At 44.1% G+C, this 23,421-nt stretch overlaps 1 protein-coding gene and 2 long non-coding RNA genes across 9 annotated transcripts in view; 2 read left to right on the top strand and 1 right to left on the bottom strand.

The window, feature by feature from the left end:
- ADAMTS9 (ADAM metallopeptidase with thrombospondin type 1 motif 9) overlaps positions 1-23,421 on the top strand; it is a 163,242-nt gene that overhangs the window by 103,156 nt on the left and 36,665 nt on the right. For 3 of the 4 annotated variants that reach the window (XM_040454520.1, XM_040454521.1, XM_040454523.1), the window contains 2 exons: positions 14,882-15,049; positions 21,998-22,171. In XM_040454520.1, the coding sequence (XP_040310454.1) occupies positions 14,882-15,049; positions 21,998-22,171 (342 nt within the window). The remainder of the gene's footprint in view (positions 1-14,881; positions 15,050-21,997; positions 22,172-23,421) is intronic. The other variant, XM_040454522.1, reaches the window with a different exon arrangement.
- Positions 944-22,357, bottom strand: LOC121016761 (uncharacterized). Of its 4 annotated transcripts, none has more exons than XR_005784439.1 (9): positions 22,244-22,357; positions 21,981-22,146; positions 15,086-15,242; positions 14,301-14,364; positions 10,503-10,661; positions 10,061-10,195; positions 6,349-6,608; positions 5,736-5,874; positions 944-1,220 (listed from the first exon to the last, which is right to left on the bottom strand). It is a non-coding gene; the product is annotated as an uncharacterized LOC121016761 (long non-coding RNA). The 4 variants fall into 4 exon arrangements; XR_005784438.1 differs by having other exon boundaries at positions 14,289-14,364; XR_005784440.1 differs by lacking the exon at positions 14,301-14,364.
- LOC121016762 (uncharacterized) lies at positions 6,608-8,090 on the top strand. Its single transcript, XR_005784442.1, has 2 exons — positions 6,608-7,321; positions 7,554-8,090. It is a non-coding gene; the product is annotated as an uncharacterized LOC121016762 (long non-coding RNA).

Below are 23,421 nucleotides of genomic sequence, written 5' to 3' on the forward strand. Positions count from 1 at the left end.
GGGAGACACAGAATCGGAAACAGGCTCCAGGCTCTGAGCCATCAGCCCAGAGCCTGACGCGGGGCTCGAACTCACGGACCGCGAGATCGTGACCTGGCTGAAGTCGGACGCTTAACCGACTGCGCCACCCAGGCGCCCCGAGGATGGGCATTTCTAAAAAGGGCTACTCTGCCATGTTCACACCTTTGGATTGTTCTGGTAGCACTGATAGTTCATACTTATAAGTTGCTTTTAACTTCGTGTTTCCGGCATCAGTATTTCCCTCATCCACGATAGAATTTGCACATGTGTCATAGTCCGGCTGTATCTAGGAATTGGTGTGTCAGAGTTGAACGTGTTGGTTTTTCTTTTGGATACTTTTTAAAAGTAGGATTCATTCCTCGTTTGCATTTGATCAGAGAAGTAGCAGATTGTATTTCTAATTAGAGACTAAGGCAGAGGTGCAGAAAGTATTGTATGGGTTGTGAATAGGAGTGAATCAGGATACCCCCGTCTCAGCACTGTTGACGTGTGGGACCAGGTAGTTTCGTTGTTGGGGAGCTGGTCTGTGCATTGTAAGATGTCACACAGCATCCTTGTTTCTACCCACTGGATGCCAACCATCCTCTTGGTTGTAATAGCCAAAAATGTCTTCAAACGTTGCCACATCCCCTGGGCGGTGATATTGCCTCCTCCCTGCATTTCTATGGATTTCTGACAGTAAAACTTTTCTTTCCATATTCTCATGGGCATTAGGTGGGCTATGTATAGACTGCAGCATTTCCCAAATGTGTCTGATACAAAATTCCCATTTTTTTAAGTCAGAGAAGTCCTTAAAGTTATAAAATTAAAAATAAAAAGTTATAAAATTCCTTCCTCCTTTCTGGAAAGATAAATTGTTACGTTGTAGAGATCAGCAGGTTTTCACCATCAATGCCTTCAATTATTTCCCACCAGTTTTTTCTAAATCCTTAAGAGGAAGCCATACGTAGGTGATCAGCTTCTCCAGATGTGTGGCATTAAGTTGGCTTTTCAGCGCATGAACCTCTGAGGAAGAAAGTTTCTGAAGCTCTACCTCTCCTCTTCCCTTTGCCACTTTGCAAATCTTCCGTGCTCTAGCAGAAAGCAAATGCAGTGTCTCCAACCTCCACATCACCCATACGAATATACCTTCCAAAGAGCAGGCTCAACTCTGAGCATGGTGGGTCAGAGAACAGGGTCAGATGATGCCTCTCCTGGTCCTAGAATGAAAATCAATCTCAGTACTTCTCCTTCAAAAAGGTCACAAAACAGTGGCCACATAAACACTAAACACAAAACACTATTTTGACTCCAAAACTTTTAGACCGAAGAAATCTGTCAGTAGAGGAGAAGACAAGCACAACAAGCCCCAAGATACTGTTATCAACCTCAGAAGTTTTCTGGTAGGATCTAAGTCCTAATGAGATATTGGTTTTGACCCACAATGTTTAATGTATTTTTGATGGAATGCCACAGAAAATTTTATTAGAAGATCTGGACACTGGTGCCCGATGTAGAAGAGAGATCTCCATAAGACAAGTGAGTGCCACCTTCCAGAATTATCTAGAACCTTAAATTACCAATGGACTATGTAAAAATGACTTTAAAATTAGAAATTGACTTTTGCCTTTTGCCTAATTATAATCCAAATTATAAACCTAATTATATTTATATAATTTAACTGGAAGTGGAGACATAATAGCAACGACCCCCATTTACTGAGCATTTGCAGTGAGCCAAGCCCTGGGCCTGGTGCTTTTTTGTGCGTTATTACTAATTATCATAAAATCCTTGCAGAATGGACCTTATTACGTAAGAATGGATGTAATAAGGTCCATTCTGCAGGTGGGAAAACTGAGCTTCCGGAGGCAAGCAATTTTCCCAACATCATATGATCAGTAATTCTTGAAGCCCCACCTGACTGACTCCCAGGCCCCATGCTTTCCTGTTTCCTCTCTGGTAGGGCTTTCAAAATTTCTAGAACTAGTGATTTTCGATCTGTGACACACGCAAGAAACTAGCTCCTGCACAAATGGAAACCAGTGTAGCTCTCCTCTGCTTTTAAAAAAAATCCATTGAAGCTGCGTCCTTAGTTTTGGAATGTTTCCCAAGGATTTTCAGCCAGGTTCCTAGTTTTGTTTACCTTACTTACCGAAAGTGGGAGGGAGCTGAATATTTGCATTTTTAAACCGAAAAATTTTGACAGTTCACTTGGTGTTGAATGGTTTTCAAAAAAAAGGCAAAACAAAACTCCGGAATTAGGCTTGGTCACCCAGAATTCCCCAGCCAGTGCTCCAAAAGGGCCTGGCTTCCCCCTGAACATTTACGGCACCCTAGGATGATGGGAATTGATACATTTTTAAGGAAACTTCTGCTGGACTAAGAGAAGTAGGGCTTTCTGAACACAACCTGATCCTAATATTTGGGTCACAGCTACACCACTTAATCAGTCTGTGGTGGCTGGTTTATGGAAGGTGTGCAGGACGTTGGCAGTGATTGATTTCTATCCAATTCGCCCTACGGTTACGAAATCTCAGGACTCCGTGTTGCTTTGGCAGCCCTGTATATTGTATATTTTGAGGGCCTTTTCTTCAACGGAAGGGAACTTAAAAAAAAAAAAAAAGTCCGTGGGCACCGGGGTGACTCAGTTGGTTAAGCATCCAAGTCTTGATTTTGGCTCAGGTCGTGATCTCATGGTTGTGAGACGGAGCCCTGTGCCGGACTCTGCTCTGAATGTGGCGCCTGCTTAAGATTCTTTCTCAGCCCCCACCGCTTGTGCGTGCTGTCTCTCTCTAAAATTAATTAATTAATTAATTAATTACTGGGAATAGCAAGTGTGAGTTTTCGGAGGTTTTTTGGTTTTGGTTTGTTTTTTGCTTTTACATCTTTCCAGCCAGCATGGAGATAGAAAATACCCAACCTCCATAGAACCCCTTTGTGTTCATACATTTCTTCATAGGTTGCTTTCAGTCTGTATATTTACCTTTTTCCACATGGGAGAAGTATCATTCTGAGGTGACATCTTTGGGGGTGAGAAACAACATTATGTGATGCTTGGGGTACAAGACGGTCTCAAAGGCTTAGAGCTGACTTTCAACAATAGTCTTGCCCTTGCAGGGGCAGAGTAGTATTCTGAGTTCCTAGCTTCTGCCATTTGCCGTTGGTCTTGTGTTGTATTCTCACATAACCTTCCTCTTAGGTGTCCCCTGTGCAGTATTTAGTTCTTTTTTAAAAAAGTTTATTTATTTAGAGAGAGAGAGAGACAGAGCAAGTGGGGGAGAGGAGGAGAGAGAGAATCCCAAGCAGGCTCCATGCTGACAGATGTAGGACTCGATCTCATGAACCATGAGGTCATGACCTGAGCCAAAACTGAGAATCGGATGCTTACCTGACTGAGCCACCGAGGTACCCCTGTGTTGGACTGAGTAGACACAGGAGATAGGAGAGCACAATAGTTATTTATTTGGTCCTTACAATGAACTGAGCATTGTGCAGGATACTGACTTAATCCTTAAAAATTCTTGAGACATAAGTGGCCCTAGGTTCTTTGAGATGCTATTCATTCACTCATTCATGCATTCACTTGCATATTCCATAAGTATTTGAATGTTTTTTTTTATGAGCCAGGCACTTCTCTAGCTACTGGGGATATAGCAGTGAACAAAAAAGACAAAAATTCTTAGAGAAGAGGAAAGTAGCTTGGAAGGGGGGATGAGAACTGTACATTTAAGGAGTCAGGCAGGTATCCATTAAGAAGGTGAGATTTAAACAGAGGTAAGCTGTGTGGATATCAAGAAGAAGAGTATTCTGGGTTAAGACCTAGAGACAGGTGTATTTCAGGCACATCTTAGCAATAGTAAGGAGGCCACCATGGCTGGATTAGAGGTGGTGGGTGGTAGGATATGAAATTAGAGATACGATTGAGGCAGTATAACGTAGAGGTAAATCATGGGATGGGTATCGAGGGGTTAGGCTATTGGAATGATTTTTGCTTACATTCGGTGAAGTAGGAAACCATTGTGGGGAGAGGAGTTGAGTGGGAACGTGAATTTGTTTTCAAAGACAGATGCTGGCTTCTGAATTTAGAGGAAGCTCCTCAAGGAACAGAGTTCTGGAAGCAGGGAGAACATTAGGAAACCATTGCAGTAAATCACATGGGAGAAGCCCGTCAGTGAGTGGCTCAGATGTTCACAGTGGAAGCGGTGAGAATTGGTGGGATTCTGATGTGTTTTTAAAGTAGTACCTAAGGATTAGCTGAGAGTTTCGATACAGGCTATGAGAGAAAGAGAGGGGGTGGAATGAGCCCAAATATTGGGCAGAGAATAAGCAGAAGTTGGATGGAATTTCCATTGACTGAGATGGGGAGAACTCCAGGAAGGAGTGGTTTTTGGAGGCGGACAAGGGCTTATGCTTTGGACATGTTAAGACTGAGATGCTTGCTTATTCACCATCGTTTCGTGTCTCTGTTGAGCAGAACTGGAAAGAGATGCTTGCCGTGGTTAAGCATCTTGCATAATATCACAAAGGAAGAGACAGCCCTGGTCAAACCAGGTCTGAATGATTCCAAGACCAAATTCATACCTACCACCCTCTTTGACTCAACCCTTGGATGTCCGTTTGAGTACATCTCAGAGTGGTGTAGGAATAATTTAAATTCACATAGAACCATTGACCTAATGTTAGCCACTTCAAATGCTACGTCATTCACGTAATAGCCATTTATGTTTTAGCTGGTTTTTATTTCTTCTTGTCTGATCCTTTCATAATGGTGCTTTGGAGCCATTTCTTTACCAAGTGATAAGCAGGAGGAGAAGCAAGAAAAGAAACATGGATGAGGGGCGCCTGGGTGGCTCAGTCAGTTAAGCGCCCCATTTCAACTCAGGTCATGATCTCACAGTTCGTGGGTTCGAGCCCCGTGTCGGGCTCTATGCTGACAGCTCAGAGCCTGGGGCCTGCTTTGGATTCTGTGTCTCCCTCTCTCTCTGCCCCTCCCCAACTAGCACTCTGTCTCTGTCTCTCAAAAAATAAAAAATTTTTAAAAACGTTAAAAATTAAGAAAAGAAACACGAATGAATAGTGCCTTAACAGCACCTTGGTCTGATCTGAACTCCCAATAGAGCAAAGCAAAGTTGGAGGATGAGCGTCTAATTCAACAATGGTTAAGATAATCTTTTTTCCTTCCTGCTGAGATATGTTTCTCTGGATGCAGACTCAAATATGTATGCACGTTTCAGTTTTGGGGTGGCATTGGTATCCACCGGAAAGCAAACTAATTACATAAACTACTTCTCCCCCACCCCTGCCAAAACAAAAACAAAAACAGAAAAAGTTGTAAGTTTTCCAGTATAAGATGTTGGACATGTTGGCATGTAAAGATGTTCCTTTCGTGCCACGCCAACGGAGGAAGGTCCAGATACACAGAGAAAGCAAGACTGTGGAAGAGGCAATGGAATAAACTTGGTCCTGGTGTCTTTTAAATGACTGAATGGCAGATAGACTAGTTCTTTTGGAGGAGGAAGAAGTTCCTGACTGCCCTGTAGTATCATGAGTGGGTGTTCCTGAGCATTGTCATCTTCTAGAAGAATGACATCTCCAGGTAACCTCCAGTCACAGTCTGCCTGCAGAGTGCCAAGAAATTCTGGTCACTGTTCCCTCAGCTGTAGCTTTGCCAGAAATCACTCAGAGACTTCTTCACTTACCTTTGCAACAGCTGAGACCTGGCACAAATATCTCACCTCCTATCCCCTATGTTCCAGACTGCCTTCATGAATAATCCCGGGGTAAGCACAGGGCATGCGTCCTTCTGTCATCTCCACCTCTTTCCTGCAAGATTATTCTGCTGATGTCAGATTACAAATAATCATCACCTATAACCTTGAGAGGCAAAAGAAGTTGTGTAAAATTAGTCAGTGTGCTTAGAAATGGGGAGTCGGAGGGCACGTTAGGGACAACAGAGCCTGGGCATGTACTATGCCTCAGATTCCTGGGGGCACCACTGCACGTAGCCATGAGAAAATTCAGCTTTTGCAGATTTTGTTGGTGGTTATTCTTTGTCTTGATGGGGAGGAAAACTGTCATATTTACAATCTGGCCGAACAACAAGCACCTCAATTCGGGTTTCATGACTCATGTAGCTAATTTCATATGCTGTTCTGTTTAATGTGAATATTTGTTCTCCCCCCATAAGATGTTGTCACATTAAGAGGTTAGGAGGAGACAGCTGGAGAGCCCTGTGCCTCCTAATTCTTGGGGGTAACGGGAGGTGGAGGGCATGAGCCCTTCTTACTGTCTCCCCTTATTGGCTTGGCCCTCCCATCCCCCTTGTGAGCCATCTGTGGGGCCACCTACTTGGCTGTAGTATTGAGAGCAGCCTTCGAGTGTGCCCCAAGGGTTGACATGTGATCCTTAGTTCCTTTTCTCCCACGGTCTTAGACCTTTGGAGTACTGCAAAGACTGCCGGTGTTGGGGGCAACGGAGATGGAAGGATGGCCTCGTGCCCCATCCGGCTGGGATGACCGTGACTCGCGCATCTGCTTTCTTCCATGGTGTTCCCTGCCAATCTCCTGCTTTCTCGGCTCCTTTTCATGGTAATAAGTGCCATGGTGGTCCTGGACATAAACAGCCATCAGGCAGGCCTGTCAACATTGGCTTTACGCCCTGAAGTCACAGCCCTTGTTTCCTGGCAAAGCTTTCTCTCGCTCCTCAGTCACTCGGCTTCCCCGATACCCCCCGACCAGAGCCATTCATGGGTTGTGAGAAGCCCTAACTGTGCGCACACCCACCAGTTAACAAATAACTGTGACCACTGCCACGGCAGAGCCGAACAGAGCCAGGAAGTGAGTGAATGGGCGTGCAGTAATGGCGATCCCTGGTGTGGATTCTGTGTCTCTAGACATTAAAGAAATAACATAGCAAGAAACAAATGAGAAACATAAGTAGTCCCTCAGATAATAAGTATGAGCAGGAAATGGTGGAGTAGGAGAAAGATGTGGCATTCAGATGTGGGGTCCTTGTCTTCCTCGTCTTCCTGTCTTCTCTGGTCAGAGAGACCGTATTAATAATAGTCGATAAAAGTGAAAAGAGCACCGCAGAAGCAGAGGAATCTTCGACATTTATGTCTGTTCTGTGGATTGCTCTGTGACCTTTGGAAAGGAAAAATCTTCGCCCTTTTACTTGGGTGAGATGTTGCCTAAGTCCCTCCCTTACTCAGCAGTGCCTGTGTTAGAACGTTAATCTGAGACTCCATTAGTTGACGTATATATATATTTTTTAATACCTTTTTAACCACATGCTGGGGGGTATTCTAAAAGACTCTGCTGGGGTGCCTGGGTGGCGCAGTCGGTTAAGCGTCCGACTTCAGCCAGGTCACGATCTCGCGGTCCGTGAGTTCGAGCCCCGCGTCAGGCTCTGGGCTGATGGCTCGGAGCCTGGAGCCTGCTTCCGATTCTGTGTCTCCCTCTCTCTCTGCCCCTCCCCCGTTCATGCTCTGTCTCTCTCCCCAAAAAATAAATAAACGTTGAAAAAAAAATAAAAAAATAAAAGACTCTGCTGAGTAGAAATAATGGTAGTGATGAGAGTGAACGTGCATCGATTTCTACACCACTTGACCAAAGCCCCAGGAGCTCCGTCTATATGCACTATAGTCGTACATGTATACGGTTGTTCTGCTTAATTGTAACGTAACTCTGTTGAGTGTAGACTGTGCTGTTGTCCCCGTTTTACAGAGCTGAGAGAGGTTCGGTAATTTGCCCCAGATGGCCCCGAGGTGAAATGGCAGGTGGCATGCCAGCCTAGCACTGCCTGATGCCCAAATGCCCTGTGCCCTGAAATGCTGCGTTTTAGAACAAGGTGAAGACAAGTAGTGAGCTTTTGTTTCCTGTGCTGGCACTCGTGCGCCTCCATCTGTTGGAATTTGTTGTTAGCTGGTGTCCCCAAACAGGAGCTTGTTATACTCACTCTTGTTCATACTCGTGTCTGCTGTCCGTCAAAGCCAGAGGCGGGAGAATCTGTGCCTCCCTTGCTAGTCCCTGTTGGGACTATCCCTTTGGAATAGAAAGAGTCAGGATGACTGGTTAGCCGTGGCTGCTGAACAACACGAAGAACGCCCGTACTTGGCTACAAATCCCCGGGGCGACGGTGTTCTGTGCGGGGCACGGGAACTCCTAGTCCTAGGCGTGCACGTACTCCTGCCTCGCTGTGTCACTGTCAGCATGCCGTGTCTCCTTTCCTCTTGTGTTCCATTTGTGAGATAAACAGACAGACTGGATAATCTTCGAGATGCCCTTACAGCTCAGACAGTTGAGAGATTGGCCCTCGGTGAATGGACAGGCCCACATTTCCATTCATGACCGTGCAAAGAGCCATTCATCAATGAACGGAAATAATCATTCGCCCCATGACATCAGGCGGGCCCCAAAGGGCGAATAAACCCTGAAAAATGGCCAAGAGAAGATCAGGGTGTGGCTTCAGCCCAAGGGAAATCTGGCTCTTCATGTATGTGACTGTCTATTTCCACACTAAGCGTCTTTCTTCCCAGGGTCCTAAAGATGTTAGGAAAAAAGTAATAAAGTCAGACATACTAACTCTGTATAGGTACTGTCTCCCTGAGAGACTCGAGGAATCAGAGGCTTCAAAAATAGGCTCAAGAGACGTTCCATTGAGGTCCTTGCTCTGTGTTGTTGACTTGAGTGAGCAGGGGTGAGCACCTTGTTTTCCTCTCCGGTCCCTTTCTTCAGTATAGCTTAAGGAAGAAAGTGGTGATTCTGGAGAAGACCTGTTTGAAGACCAACTCTGTTGCTTCCTGGCTTTGTGTCCCTGGCTAAGTGACAGCACCTCCTTGTTTCTCTTTATCTATAAACAAGGAATCCTCAGGGGCGCCTGGGTGGCTCAGTCGGTCGAGCGTCCGACTTCGGCTCAGGTCATGATCTCGCGGTCCGTGAGTTCGAGCCCCGCGTCAGGCTCTGTGCTGACAGCTCAGGGCCTGGAGCCTGCTTCGGATTCTGTGTCTCCCTCTCTCTCTGACCCTCCCCCCGTTCATGCTCTGTCTCTCTCTGTCTCAAAAATAAGTGTTAAAAAAAAAAATTAAAAAAAAAAAAAGGAATCCTCATAGTATCTGAGTCACACGGTCGCTGTTGGGATTAATGACAGAAGCCAGTGTCCTTCAGCCCAGTTTTCCATTCACAGTTAAGAGTTCAATAAAAGGTAGCTGGTGTGATTTCCAATAGCTCTGCTCTGACCGAAAGAGGGGTCCTGGGGTGGCCTTTTTGCATCTCAATAACTTGTGCCAAATCGGTTCAGCCCTCACACTGTGGGTCAGATTCCGAGTGGTTCTTTCTTTGTGACATTTAGGCAAACATGACGTTTCGTTTAGAGCACACTTCTGTGATGCCTACAGATTTCACGTGTCCGTTCGTTCCCGCAATTATTTGCTGGCTGCCTACGGCGTGGAAGGCCGTCTATAAGCACATGTGAGTGATGGCTGCTTTCTTTTTCCTCGGTGGCAAGCCCACGTGGTGTTCCAGGCCCCACACTGAGCTGTGTTTGAAACTCTGATCCCTAAGTCCAGATCCTTGTGCTCACATCCTGGCTTCCCCGGAAACGGCGTGCGCAGGCTGGTTTTGCCTTCCTCACTGGGGGCATGCTCCTGTATATGCCCTTCATTCCTCCCCGTAACTGGCAAAGGCAGATACGAACCTCGGGTGTGAGCCTCACGTCCTTTCTGACGGTACGTTCTGCAGGTGAGGCTTGACTTTGTGTTTTGTTCAACCAAGTCCAAAGGAGACTAGAATCAGAAAGAACCTGCTGTCCGTGAAAGACACAAAGGAACATTTTTTTCAATGAAGGGATTTGGATGTTACTTTCACATTTTAGGGACGCACAAGGGAAAGGCACATCATGATTAGTTCAGGGTCCTGCCCCCAAACTGAGCTCTGTTCGTCGGTCTCAGAGGGATGGTTCGCTCCCTGATTGGCAAAACTCCTTCCATCAGGAGAAGCGTGACTTCACTTGGTCATGGCTTGCAGTCTCTGTCCTTCCTCTCGGCCTCCGAGCTCTTCCTTACCTGCTGGCAGCCAGTCCCGTGGTTGGAAATATGGGCTAGTTGATCAGTATCCTCCATCACACATTACACATAAACAGAATGTTTCCGTTTATGTGACTGTGTATTTGCAGCATAAGTGTCTTTCTTCCCAGGGTCCTAAAGGTGTTATGAAGAAAGTAATAAACATGTTTCTCGTGTTTGCTAGATCCCTTGGAGGTGGAAATCACCTAGATATACAGAGCAGTGCCAGAATTCTGCCAGCTGTTCTCCTAGACCATCCATTAACCCCTGTGTAGTGAGCATCTGCTATAACCAGGCGGTCCAGGTCTATACCTCGGCCCCGCTGGTGCTTCCTCTAAGCCCCGGCATCTCCCAGCCCCATCGAGAAGCTTCCATCTGGCCAGATTCTCTGACCTCCAGCCTCCACTTCTTATTCCTTCTTAGTTCCTTACGGTGGCCTTACCAATTCCGCGCTCTCCTCTGTCTTTGCACACATGTTCAGGTTCACGGCTGCCTTGGCAACGCAGGAATCTCCCTCTCTCTAGGTCCTCAGCCCTTCTCATCCTGGCAGACACACTGGGGTTGTTTGCTGGCTCCTTGATGTCTGAGAGACCACACACGTCTACAAAAGTGAAAGGGCAGAAGCAGGGCATCGCGAATGCCAGCGGTAGCACGCCGGACCCTAACCGGCACCATAACCAGGGCTACCACTGAGAGAGGACAAGCCCAGAGGAGAGATGATGAGCAGACTGCCCATGCCTTGAGTACATTGTTTCCAGCCAGATGAGTTGAAATGCAAGGATGTCAAACTCTTAAGACGTTAGGCGAGTAGACCGTGTTAAGGCAAGAGCTGAACAAAGCTTCACGTTAAACATCCCCTTTGAATGGCCTCACAGAAACAAAAGCCTCAAAGCCCAGGCATTTTGGATACTGACCTTGATGTTTCTTTCTTTTTTTTTTTTTTTTTTAATTTTTTAAATGTTTTGATTTGTTTTTGAGAGAAAGAGAGACAGACTGTGAGCAGGGAGGGGCAGAGAGAGAGGGAGACACAAAATCTGAAGTAGGTTCCAGGCTCCAAGCTGTCAGCACAGAGCCCCACAAGGGGCTCGAACTCACGAAATGCGAGATCATGACCTGAGCCGAAGTCACTCAATTGACTGAGCCACCCAGGCACACCTGACCTTGACGTTTCTAAGTCACAAGGAGAGACTATACCATTGTTTGGGAGTGTTGTGCAAGGCTGGGGAGAAAGCATGCTCGTAAACATGTTCGGTGGTTTCTCCAGAGGAGCAAATGTGGGACTCCAACTGGCAATTTAGGAGGCTATATCCACTGCCCATTTAAGGACTTAAACATTCCCCAGAGCAAGAACCCTGAGACATGTAGCCAACAGATAGCACATAGTAGGTGATGCACTGAAGTTTACTGTTAAATCTCAGTGGTGCACATTGACTCAAAAGTCAGTGTCTGGAAAAGGCCTGGAAATGATCAGATGGAAATTTCCCTCAGAGTAGAAGAGCTGAAACGTTTGTTTATTTGATTATCAAAATGACAGCTTCTTTAGAGAAATCATAATAGACCCACTCATGAACCTGTTAGATATGAAAATTTCCATAAGCAGCTTCTTTTCTTCACTGGTAAGTTAGAAAGCATGAGATGAAAAGTGTTTTGTTTTGTTTTTTTTTTTCTGATTAGTTACCTCGAGAATGTCCTTATCACTTTTAGATCTTCATTTTAGGCAAATAATATGTGAGTCATGCTGAACTATTACATTCTTTTTTTCCAAGTCGGTTCCATTCAAATCCCCAGATAAGAAAAACGCACGTAGGAATGGGTGGGATGTAGCTAATCTGGATGTTAACAGGATGTTTAAGGCATCGTATTTGGGAACTCCTTTGTTCCCTTTCATTTGAAGGGCAATAGGCATGGGTCACACCAGTAGTGCCCCTCAGATGAATTAGTATCAGTGATGTTCGTGATAATGTAACTGTTTCCCTTGTGTTGGCATTGCCCTCAACAGACGTCTGTCCATCTGTGTTGCAATCATGTGGGGAGAGGTATCTAGAAAGCTTTGTGGTTACTTACACCAGGTTGGAAACACTAGTTATCTCCAATAACAGTACCTATCTCAATGGTTGTTAGGATGATTGAGACATTGCACGCTCGGTCTTAGAGCAGTGGGTGGCACATAACTGAATGCCAGAATATGCCAGAATATTGTGCCTTTTCTCATTCTGCCTCTGTAGGTTGCTGTCTACTTTTAGACTGTCCCTCCGATGCCAGGCAGATTACTGAATTAGCATTTTCATCAACTCTCCCCCCCCCCCCCCCCCGCTTCATAGTAAAGGACAGCTTGCTATCAATGATTTGTATGTTGAAATGATTATCCCTATAGGTGGATTTGGTTTAAGTTCATCCATGTTCATCACCATTATGCCTCTTTCTTCATTACGCACATTTTCCCACTCAGGAATCTGTATCTTTCAAGTTCAGTCTTTTTCCTACAGATAAATACATCCTTGACGCCCGGGGCTGTTTTCCCATGCCTGTAAACGTCATCACTGTCCGGTTGCCCATACTGCAAACCTAGGAGTCCCTCCTGAGTCTGCCTTCTGCCCTGCACCCCATGGCTGATCCACCACAAACTGTCATTTCTACCTTAAAAAAAATAGGTCATGAGTCCACCAACTTCCCCCACCCCAATACGTCTGCACCCTATTTAGTATCACCATCACCTCTTGCCTGGACCAGTGCACTAACTCTTCCTGAGCAGTTTTACTATTTCCCTTCATGCTGTATGCCCATCCATTGTCCTCTCAGTAGCCAGGGTAGAATTTCTGAAGCAAAAATCAGACCGTGTTTTGCCCTGACTTAAAACTCTTCTGTGATTTTTCCAAATCCAAATGCATTATGACGACCTATGAGCTCTGCACGGTCTGGCCCTGGGGGAAGCCTCAGGAGCCCTCTTGCACCCATGGCAGCCTGTGTCCTTCAGAGCACTCATTTCTGTTAATAAGCATGCATTTGTTTTTTGTCAACATTGCAGTGTTTTGATTAACACTGGCCTGTAAGCTCCGTGCGGGCGGGGAGTAGTCAACTTCGTTCATCACTATATTTCCAGCCCTTCGCATAATTTTTGAAACTTAGTAGTTGCTCACATGTTTGTTGAATAAACACAGAGGAACTCATCCCAAATTCCACTTGTGCCCCTTTGTTATTTATTCGTCCAAGGAAAGTTTCTAAGGACCAAAATTAGTCACTAACAATAGAGATTATTCCGTATGCAAGTCATTAGACCGGTGGTTTGTAGGAATATTTCTAGGAGCTTCATTTTAAAAACCTTCTAGAATTATGTCCCAAGTCTTTATATATGTCAAAGCACCATAGGTTGAAAGATGGGTATTTTTGTTTTGATCTGAATATTCAAATTGGGCTCCTTTCTTCCTCACTGTATGCTCTGTTAAGATTTCCAGAATGACCTCTCCAAATCATAATACTGTCATAAGATGAAGCCCAAACAAAACCAGCAATGTTTCCCTTTCCTAAAGTAAAAAGTCAGGGCCAAACCTATTAATATACGTATTTCAAAATAATCTATTCGCTACTATTGAAATCTTTACAATGATTTGTGTTTACTAGAGAAAGAGGTCTGGCACATTTATGAATGATATAACTTTGGACATGCTTGGTAACAGCGGTTGAATTAATACTAGGCTACGTGTTTCACGTGATGCTATTTATCTATTAGGCATGAAAGGGCACTTTGGTAATTTAAGTTAACAGAATCACAAAGTTAGTGAGGGCAATAAGAACTATTGAATAGGGGGCGATGACACGAAATCTATTCCCATTGCAGTTTCACATTTTGTTCTTCATTCTTAAACTCATTTCCCTCTAAAAGTCAAGAACGTTATATTGGGAAGTAATGTGTCTTGAAAATCTGAGCCAGCAAGCTTATGATCCAAGTGGTAATGACTTCTGTAATCGCTAATGAGGCAATGGACGTTGAATATCTCAGGGCGCTCATTGGGGCCAGCCTCTTGCCTGTTCCACAAGAAGCTGTCATATCAAATTTTTGTCCTGACTCCATGGGCGCTTTGATTCCTAGACCTTTCTGAGAAACCTAATCTGAAATCAAAGTCAAGCTCCTTAGATGTGGTCAGACAAGGTCACATTTCAAACAGTTCAGTGAACTTGCAGATCAGAGTTGAAAGGTAATGCCCCCCTCCCAGAATTGGCACAGACTTACCTGCCAGCTTACCTTTCGGTTTCTAATGTGGCTTTTTCACCTCCTTCCCAACGGACTGGGAAAATGAGAGTTTATCCTCTGAAAAATGGTAGGAGAGTTTCCTTAAATCGTTTCATTAGGAAATTGGACACAGTTGTATTTGGGAAATGCACGTTTATCCAAATCAGTGAATCGCAAGGCATTTGGTTGAAGAAGTATCCTGATCCTGCATAAAGTGAGTTGTGCGCGAGGCATCCTTTCTAATTCATAGGAAGAGTTGTTACAAACTCAGGATGTCACGGTAATTTCAGGTTCATTGGCTTTATGTTTTGGCCAAAATTGTCAGGATTCACCCGCACTCTTGAAGAACCCAAAATGCTAGGCAGGATTGCTGCCGAAATACTACGGACATTTTTTTTTTTCCCCGAATGCTATCTTCTTGCCGTGTAGAGCGTTGAGATATTACCTTAAATGGTGTTGGAAAAGGGGGGAGATGGTGACTCTTGTCAGGTATGATCTTAACATCTCACGACACGGGTTTTTATCAAACTCCATGTGATTTAAAAAAAAAAAAAAAAACACAACAACAACCTTGCCATTGCTTTATATTTCAGTGTTCTGTCTCTTGTGGTCGAGGGCATAAACAACGAAATGTTTACTGCATGGCAAAAGATGGAAACCATTTAGAGAGTGATTACTGTAAACACCTTGCTAAGCCAAGTGGGCACAGAAAGTGCAGAGGAGGAAGATGCCCCAAATGGAAAGCTGGCGCCTGGAGTCAGGTGAGCAATGCTTCTCCTCTACGACTGCTTCCTTACCTTGGGCCACGTGGCTGACACCGGCGTGTTGGTTGTGTTTGTCTGCACAGGTTTGGTTTTTCAGAGGGGAGCTTGGGGACGGGGAGGGACGACTCTTTCCGTCAGGATAGTTGTTACCTGGCCGAGTGGATTCCACCCTCGGGGCCTTGGGTAACACCTACAGTAGGATGGTTGTGAGAATTAATTCTAAGTAGTAGTAGATATTGATGTCAGACATCTAGCACGGAGTAGCCCTTTAATACTTCGCTGATGGCATTTTTATCATCACTCACCACTTAAAAAAACACTAACTCAGATGGCAGTAAGGTTGACTCTGGTCACCTCGCAGGGACTGGGTCTGAATTTACCTTTGAGGTTCTTAAAGAAAGGGCTGTCAGTGTGAGGTATTATAGCGAATGTTCTTAGATACAGCAGAAGTGGGAGACAGAAGTTCTCTCTCATTTGCTAGCTATGTGACCTTGGGTGATCTGTTTTCACCTTCCTGAGCCTACTACATTTAGCTCTTATGAGGATTTAATGCAATAATGAATGCCAAATACTTAGTTCAGAGGTCTTAAATCTAAGAGGCTCTCAAGAGTAGTATTTTGTGTGGATGAATGTGATGCGTGCATCAGATGGGGAAGGGGTAAGCACCCAAGAAACTGATTGCAGTCAGACTCCGCTAATTCTAAACATTTGATAATCTAGCCAGCAGCTGGGTGAGAGAGTTTCCCTGTTGGATTCAACAAAGAACTCCAGAAGCTTCTATTTATCTATAAATAATTGTGTGAGCTAAAGTCTCTCACACGTAATCCTTGAAGCTGATCTCTTTACTCTGTACTTGAACATTTTCTCAGCTCGGTTGAAGGTACTTACCTAATAGTAATAAGGTGCAGGGGAGCCTGGGTGGCTCAGTCGGTTAAATGTCCGACTTCAGCTCAGGTCATGATCTCACGGTTCATGAGTTCGAGCCCCACGTTGGGCTCCTCGCTGACAGTGTGGAGCCTGCTTGGGATTCTTTCTCTCTGTTGCTGTCTCTGTCTGTCTCTGTCTCTGTCTCTCTCTCTCTCTCTCTCTCTCTCTCAAAATAAATAAATAAACTTAAAAAAAGTAATAAGGTGCAGTTTCATATATTCTGTATATAATGTTGCTCTTCCTCTCCACTGATGTGCCTCAGTGAGGTTTTACTGACTTTGTGGTTCTCCTGTGCAGTGGAGAATCACACAGCTGCCCCTAGGAATCAATAGAAAAGTAGGTTCCAGGTTGGCACCCTCTAGATTTGGTTCTTTCAGAGCCTTGATCTTGATTCCCTAAAGCCTCAAAGAAGCTTTGGACAGTTGTGCTAACATGGGGAGGAGTTGGGAACCCTCCATTTCGATGTGACTAACGGAAAGTTCCTCTAGCAATGTGAATTTTTCCTAAAGGCTCTGAGCTGTCTTCATTGTCCCACATGCACGCCCTCCCCCCACCATAGCCACTTCACAGAAATGTAAAACATGACCTGCATCATTCCCTAGAAGAGTAGCCTCATCCTTCTCGAGGCCTTTATCGGAATGATCGCGTGTGTTTTTGTGTTTGTGTTTGTGTTTTAATTCAACAATCCAAGCATCGGTGCCCAACCAGAGCTAGTTTCCCCTCTGGCTTCCCTACAGGATCAGATTTCAAGGCAGCGTTTCATATTGGTCTTCCTTAACGGTTTGCCTGAGTGACTGCTGTCCTCTGTAACTTCCAGCCCTTTTATTTGGGGAGCTATTCAATTCATGTAAAAGCCTGCAGCTAACATTATTTAAGATATTGCACTAATTAGCTTGTCCTCTTGTAGACTTTCATGCTCTGTTGCTTTTCTTTATGTTGCTTGGCCTCTACTTATCTATTTGCATCATGCCCTGAATATTAAGTTTAGAGCATGGAGATGATGCTCATTTTATAGGGCTATGTATTTGACATAGAGACAATTAAAAGAATCTTTCACTCTCTACTGGTAAACACAGAGTGAGTTTTAGCCCAGCATTCTGTGGTCTTTTGGGGAAGTCCAAAATTGCTTACAAAGCTGGGATGATTAGGTTTGAACCCTGTGGGGTTTTTTGAACATAATGTAATAGGATTATCAGACTGCCTCCCCAGAAAAGACTGCACCTGTTCAAAATGATTGCTTAGAAAAGTCTAGTCACCTTTGTAGAACAATGCAAGTAAACACAGTTATGTAATGGTCTGTGGCCAGCTTTGAAATGCCCTGATTTGATCTGTAGAAATGAATTATAAAAGCGGGCAGGACAAGGTGCTGCGTGAGTAAAATCTGACTTGTGCAGTTTCGAAGGGTAGCTGAAAATAATCAGACGCAGTGGTTGATGGAGAAAGACGGTCTGCGTGGTTAAAGACTATTGGCTTACTAATGATCCAATGGTAAACAGAAATGTCCCTAAGGCAGGGATACCGAAGCGAGAGTAATGATTACCCATTTGCAACAATGGTTGGAAGATTTTATATCTGGTTCTTCTGTTTTCTGCCGGTAGCTATATCCTAGTCATCTCTTGTTGAAGGTAGGAAGAACAATGAGTGCAACTTCTCATCATGTTGAAATGTCTGATGATGACAAGACGTGTAGAATGTTGGGGTTGGCAATGGGTATGCTGTGTTAATCTTCATAGTCTCGCCCTCAAAATTGGTGCTTTGAGATTTAAAGGGGAATGTTTCATTCCTCCGTCTTTTGAAAATCTTGAATTTGTCAAGGAAATTTTTCCAGTAAAAGGAGAGCTTTTACTGGAAGACATCCAATAAGAACAAACTGAGGGCTGATGGGGGGTGGGGGGAGGGGAGGGTGGGTGATGGGCATTGAGGAGGGCACCTGTTGGGATGGGCACTGGGTGTTGAACGGAGACCAACTGGACAAAATTATATATTTTAAAAAAAGGAAAACATCCTCACTAAAACTGTAGAGCATTTTTAGAAGCTCATGTTCAATTTGTGTAGATGCTTTTGATCAAGAGGTAAGGGATGCACGCGAAATTTTAAGACCAAAATCAGCCTCGAATTCTTGATTCAGTTTGAGAAATGTGAAGGCTCAGTAATCCCATGAAATAGAAGCATTCCTGAGTAAAAATCGTTTAATCTATCCTATTCTTCTAGAAAGGCTTTCAAAAAAAAAATGAAGGTCAGAAACAAAAAGATTAAATGAGCAGATTAGAGTAAAAGTAACACTTCATCGTCACTCATCAGTCATGAATCCACGCAGTGGAGTCATTCATCAGTCCTGAGATGCATATGCCTCTCATACCTTAACCTCTCTGTTCTCAGAATGGGCCTAACAGCCGACAGAATGCCATGATTTAATTAAACTAGACCTTTTTTTGTAGCGATACAAAACATTATGCTTTGTCTTGCAATCAGCGGTGCCTTAGGTTAAGGGAAAATAACTAATTTTTAAAAGCTCTCCACCGTTCATGCCAAAATGGAAACTGGCAAGTTGCCTTGTGAATCCACCAGCCATTTTTGGTGAGGACTTTCCTTGTGATTCCAGTGAGAGCAGCTTGGTTTTGGTGTTTGATTCTGAAGTATTTTGCAAGTATTTAATGCAGAAACATGGCAAACGTGTAGCTCGTGTCCTTTGAGAAATCAAGGAAACCATGTGCACAGAGTCGGTGATGAGAAAGGGTCGCTTTCGTGCTTCGAGCTGTCCATTGTTTTGTTTGTATTTGAACTGTGAGCACTGATGTTGATTTGTTTGAACACAGGCTTCTCACCCACACTCTTGCTGACGTAGTACGGAAGACTGCATCATATTAGCACCATATTTTAAAACTGGAAGCCAAATTCTAATCCACAGTGACCATGGTACATTGCCTAGGGCAGAATTCACTTTGGCTGCTTTTGGGTTTTGTTTTTGCTGGAGTTGGAGTGATTATCTCTCGTATTTGTGCACGATCTCCCTAAAAGGTTTATTAGGAAGTACAAAGATATGTCGTGTGCCATGCTCGGCATGGAGCTAAGCCCTCAACTAGGGGGTGATTTTGTCCTTTGGGACATTAGGCAATTTCTAGAGACAACGTTGGTTGTCACAACTTGGTGGAGGGCGGGGAATACACCTGGCATCTAATGGTTAGAGTCCACAGATGCTGTCACACTTCCTACAGTGGATGAAACAGCTCCCAGCAAGAAAGAATTATTAGGTTGAAAAACCCTAGTACAGAGCCAGGAACATAGTAAGTGCTTGGTAAAAGGTGGCTATTATCATTGGGACTGTTCTTATGTATTAAAGTTGGTTCCGAGAGTTCTTTTTCAAGCTAGTCCCTCCTCTAAATAACATCACCACCATAATTTCAGCAGTAATTCTGGAAGAAAGTATGTAAACACTTTCCAGTTTTCAAGTATATAGGATTCCCCACACACCAGAGGGTGCACAGAGATTCTTTTGATCCGTGGAAATAAGTGTCAAGGCCCCCGGTCAAGTTGGTGAGGCCTGCACACCAGCTAGCAATGCCCAGTACCGAGAGCAGACAGATGAAACATAGCTCCCGGCTCAGTAGTTCGGAACGAAAAACACCTCCTTTCAGACCTGCGCATCCTGTGCCGGAATGATGGCAGAGGGAGCACATTAGCAGAGACTGCCCGACCTTTTTCTTTTACAAACTAACGAAAGCCTGTTCCAAATGGAACCAGAAGCATTAAGCACACACATGTGCACACAGCACAGCCCTCACCACCTCCAGGGTCACGCAGAGGTCTTTCGGTTGCTGCTTTATTCACGAGGTTTCCATACACATCGCTCAGAACTCTCCGAGCAAGCCTGACTGGCTGTGTATGCAACTCATTGCCTCCCTCGAGACACAGTGCGGGCAGAAAAGTGCAACCCAGAGAGTTCACTCGGATGCAGCCTATTACATTCAGAATACAGATGACCCTAGATGCAGGATTCGGAAAGGCAGAGCTCATCCCGCACATGCCTTTAAGTCGTGTCAAAACTTTTATTTTTTATTTCACACCTGGCTTTGACATTAGAAACATCAGAAGCCACGACGACATGTTATATAATTGAACTTTCCTGTGTCTTTGCCTTTTGAAAAAGTATGCAACGCTGGAGGAAGTGATTTTTTTTAGTTTTGGATACTTATGGCTCTTAATACCTTACCTTCGTTGAACCATAAGTAATTTACTCAATAACAATAGCATCAAAAAGAGGTTTCATTTATTTAGAGCTTGAATAGGAGACACTCCGAAAGTCTTTCATGGTTTTTTTTTTTTTCCTTTTTCTTTAGGTTATTAAAACGTTAGGAGACTTTGAATATATATCAGCCCTATGCCATGTTCAAATTTGTTTACCTAATGGTTCTTAGTCTTTCTCTGTATTTCCATTTCGATACACTGTTCTGGAAACGTACTCTTTTATATTTAAGACCCCAAATTCAAATGGCGGCAGGGTTTGTAGTCGTCATTGTTTGTTGTCAATGATGACGCCGTTGGAACATTTCTGTCATTCATGGGATGACACTCCCAAGTTACAGTTCCTTCATTTCCAGGGTAATCAATGGGAAACATACGTGTAGCTCCCGTGAGCCTTAAAGGGTCATTCTCTGTAGACAAGACCATTACTTGTCTTCAGGGGCCCTCCTATTCCACCCAGGACACAATGACTTTAAAAGTCTGGTTCCTTCTGGGTCACAGACTCATTCAATCCAATTAATACAATTAAACCCAAACAATAGCAGCTGTGTTGCCTCAAAATATTTCCTTCTCTTTAGCTAGCTTTGATGTGAACATTTGAGCCCCTCCCTGGCATAGACTCATCTGAAGTGATATGATTTCCCGAGCTGCCCTCTGAAGAGCACCAACTATTTTCTTAAAATATGAAATGATTGGGCACGAATACCTTTCTAATTGAAAGGATCATGATTCTATTCTTTAAGACTTCCTCTTAGAAATACGGCTTTAATGTATGCTAAACTTGTTTTCTCAATGCCAGACAAATTAGCGGAGGCTGAGCTATCGCAAAAACTCAGGAACGATTTTAAATAAATGCAGTAATATGCTGTTCTTTCCAAGCAAATGTTGCCTTTGGTTTTTAACTGTCAAAACCTTAATAAAGACAATAATTCTTGGCCTGCCCATAAGTGAGATTATGAAACCCAGCAATGAGGAAACCATTAAAAAGTTAATTTAAAGGAAAGTTAATTGCAGATTTAATATGGCGTTTTGCAACTTGGTCAACAAAATGCTTCAGCCTGATTCACAGTATTTTTCAGGGGCTGGAAACATGACGCCCGCCTGAAGAAATGGTTTTTCCTTGTCGTTTTTATTCTTCGTGTATTCATTTGAGGTTGTAAATAGACACTAACACTTTAGTGAATTCAGTAGTTTAAAAAAAATTCTTCTTTCCTCTATCTCCAGGAATAAGAGCAAGGAAAGAAAAAGACTGGAGAAAATAATTCTGCTTATAAGGCCCTAAAAGCTTCAGTAATTTACTCTCGTTGGGTTATGCTTTTAATCTGCCAAGAAATTCTTCTTCTACAGCACTTATCTCCAATTTTCAAGAAACTGTAATCCTCCGGGATAGTAATCATTGGGGATTTTCATTTCACATGGCAGCACTATTTATTTCTCGATCGTATCGTTTCATAACGATCTCTCCCAACCTCTCCCATCTCCAAGACTTTTGGTATCTTTAGAGATTCCCCAAGAAAGGTAGAGAGAGATACTTGGCTCGCTCACCGGCATCGACAGGCAGTGAGTTTGCAGATTTAAGTACATTATCTTGGGTCCCCTTCGTTGGAAATTAGAAAGCTTTGTAATCGCAGGGAAAGTCATTGGATTAGGAGCGCATTCCCCATGACTGTGACCCTCGCCACTCCTGCCACACACACACACACACACACACACACACACACACACCCTCCCCACCAAATGACCCAAAGCTCCCACTTACACAGTCTTTCTTCTTAGTGCTCTGTGTCCTGCGGCCAAGGCACACGGCGGAGAAGTGTGAGCTGTCAGACGGGAACACACAAAACAGCCAGAGAGACTGAGTGCAACCCCTACACCAGACCGGAGTCGGAACGCGCCTGCCAAGCCGCACCGTGTCCTCTCTATGCCTGGAGGGCAGAGGAATGGCAAGAAGTAAGTAGAGCCATGAAGTGGGCACCTGCCAGGCATTTCGCTCAACCCCCTTGCAACCATCACATCCGTTACCCTGAAAAGCCTTCAAGCACGGTGACAAGGCTGGCTGTTTCCCAAAAGGTTTGCTGTCAGACGGCAAGCGGTTCACTCCGACGAGGGTGGGAGAGCTCCTCCTTTTTATGCAGTTCCTACGTCTGTGTTCTTGAATGTTCCAAGTCTGGCTGCCTCCAGAAAAGCTGTAACAGGCCTTGGGCCAAATGCAAACAGCCATCTTTCACAAAAGGAGGGGGAGATGGAAGAGATATTTTAAATATGTGTACCCAAACTTGGTCATTGTGTGTCAGCTCAGACAGCCACAGGGCAGACTCCAGGTAGGACCTACTCTGTGTTTGTCTCCTTTCCGTGACTTGGGCTGTCAAGGAGAAGACAGGCGGTCGCTTGAAGCCCCAGTTAATTAGTGAAGCATTTCCAACATTAAAAAAAAAAAAAATGATGGAATCTGAAAAACGGCTCAGTTGATGCAGAAATAGACTTGTTTTCTCCCTCACCAAGTTAATGTTTAGTTAAAGAAAACACTATGCGTCCCTGGAGAAGAGCCTGGCTAAGCAAGGTAACACTTGGGCAGGAGATAATCTCCTGTTTCCAGAACAGAATACTTTGTAGAAAGGGGAGAAAGAAGGTAAGAAAGCAAAACTGTGTCCATTGACTTTGGAACGAAATAAAAAGCACATGCTGTAAAGGGTTCAGAGATATGAATGATAAGATAGGAATTTCCCACCAGGAGTGATTTTTAGAACAGGGAGAAACAGCGCCTGGTGTGTGCTACGTGCTTTATATTCTTCCCCTCGCTTAATCTTTTTAAGCACTGGGCACAGTGGGCATCACTATTATCATCCCATTTTGCAGTCAAGAAAACTGAGGCTCAGAGAGCCAACGTCATTTGTCCAAGCGTCACGTGCCCAGAAGGAGCAAGACCTGATTCTAAACTGAAACCATTACCTGATACTACAGCTGCATTTAAAAGTCATTTTACCCAAGCACTCATGGCAATGCTGATGTACAGTTTTTCCAGTTGTATTGAGCTATCATTGGCATATAACATTGTATTTGTTTTAGGCGAAGACATGATGATTTGACCTATGTATGTATTATAAGTTGTTATTAACAGTAACTGTGTTATACTAAACATCCGTCAGCTCACACGGTTCCAAAATGTTTTCTGGTGTTGAGAACTTTCAAGATCTATTCTC

The sequence above is a fragment of the Herpailurus yagouaroundi genome, unplaced genomic scaffold (genome assembly GCF_014898765.1).
Source record: "Herpailurus yagouaroundi ecotype Mexico unplaced genomic scaffold, PumYag 213, whole genome shotgun sequence".
NCBI classification, from domain to species: Eukaryota; Metazoa; Chordata; class Mammalia; order Carnivora; family Felidae; genus Herpailurus; species Herpailurus yagouaroundi.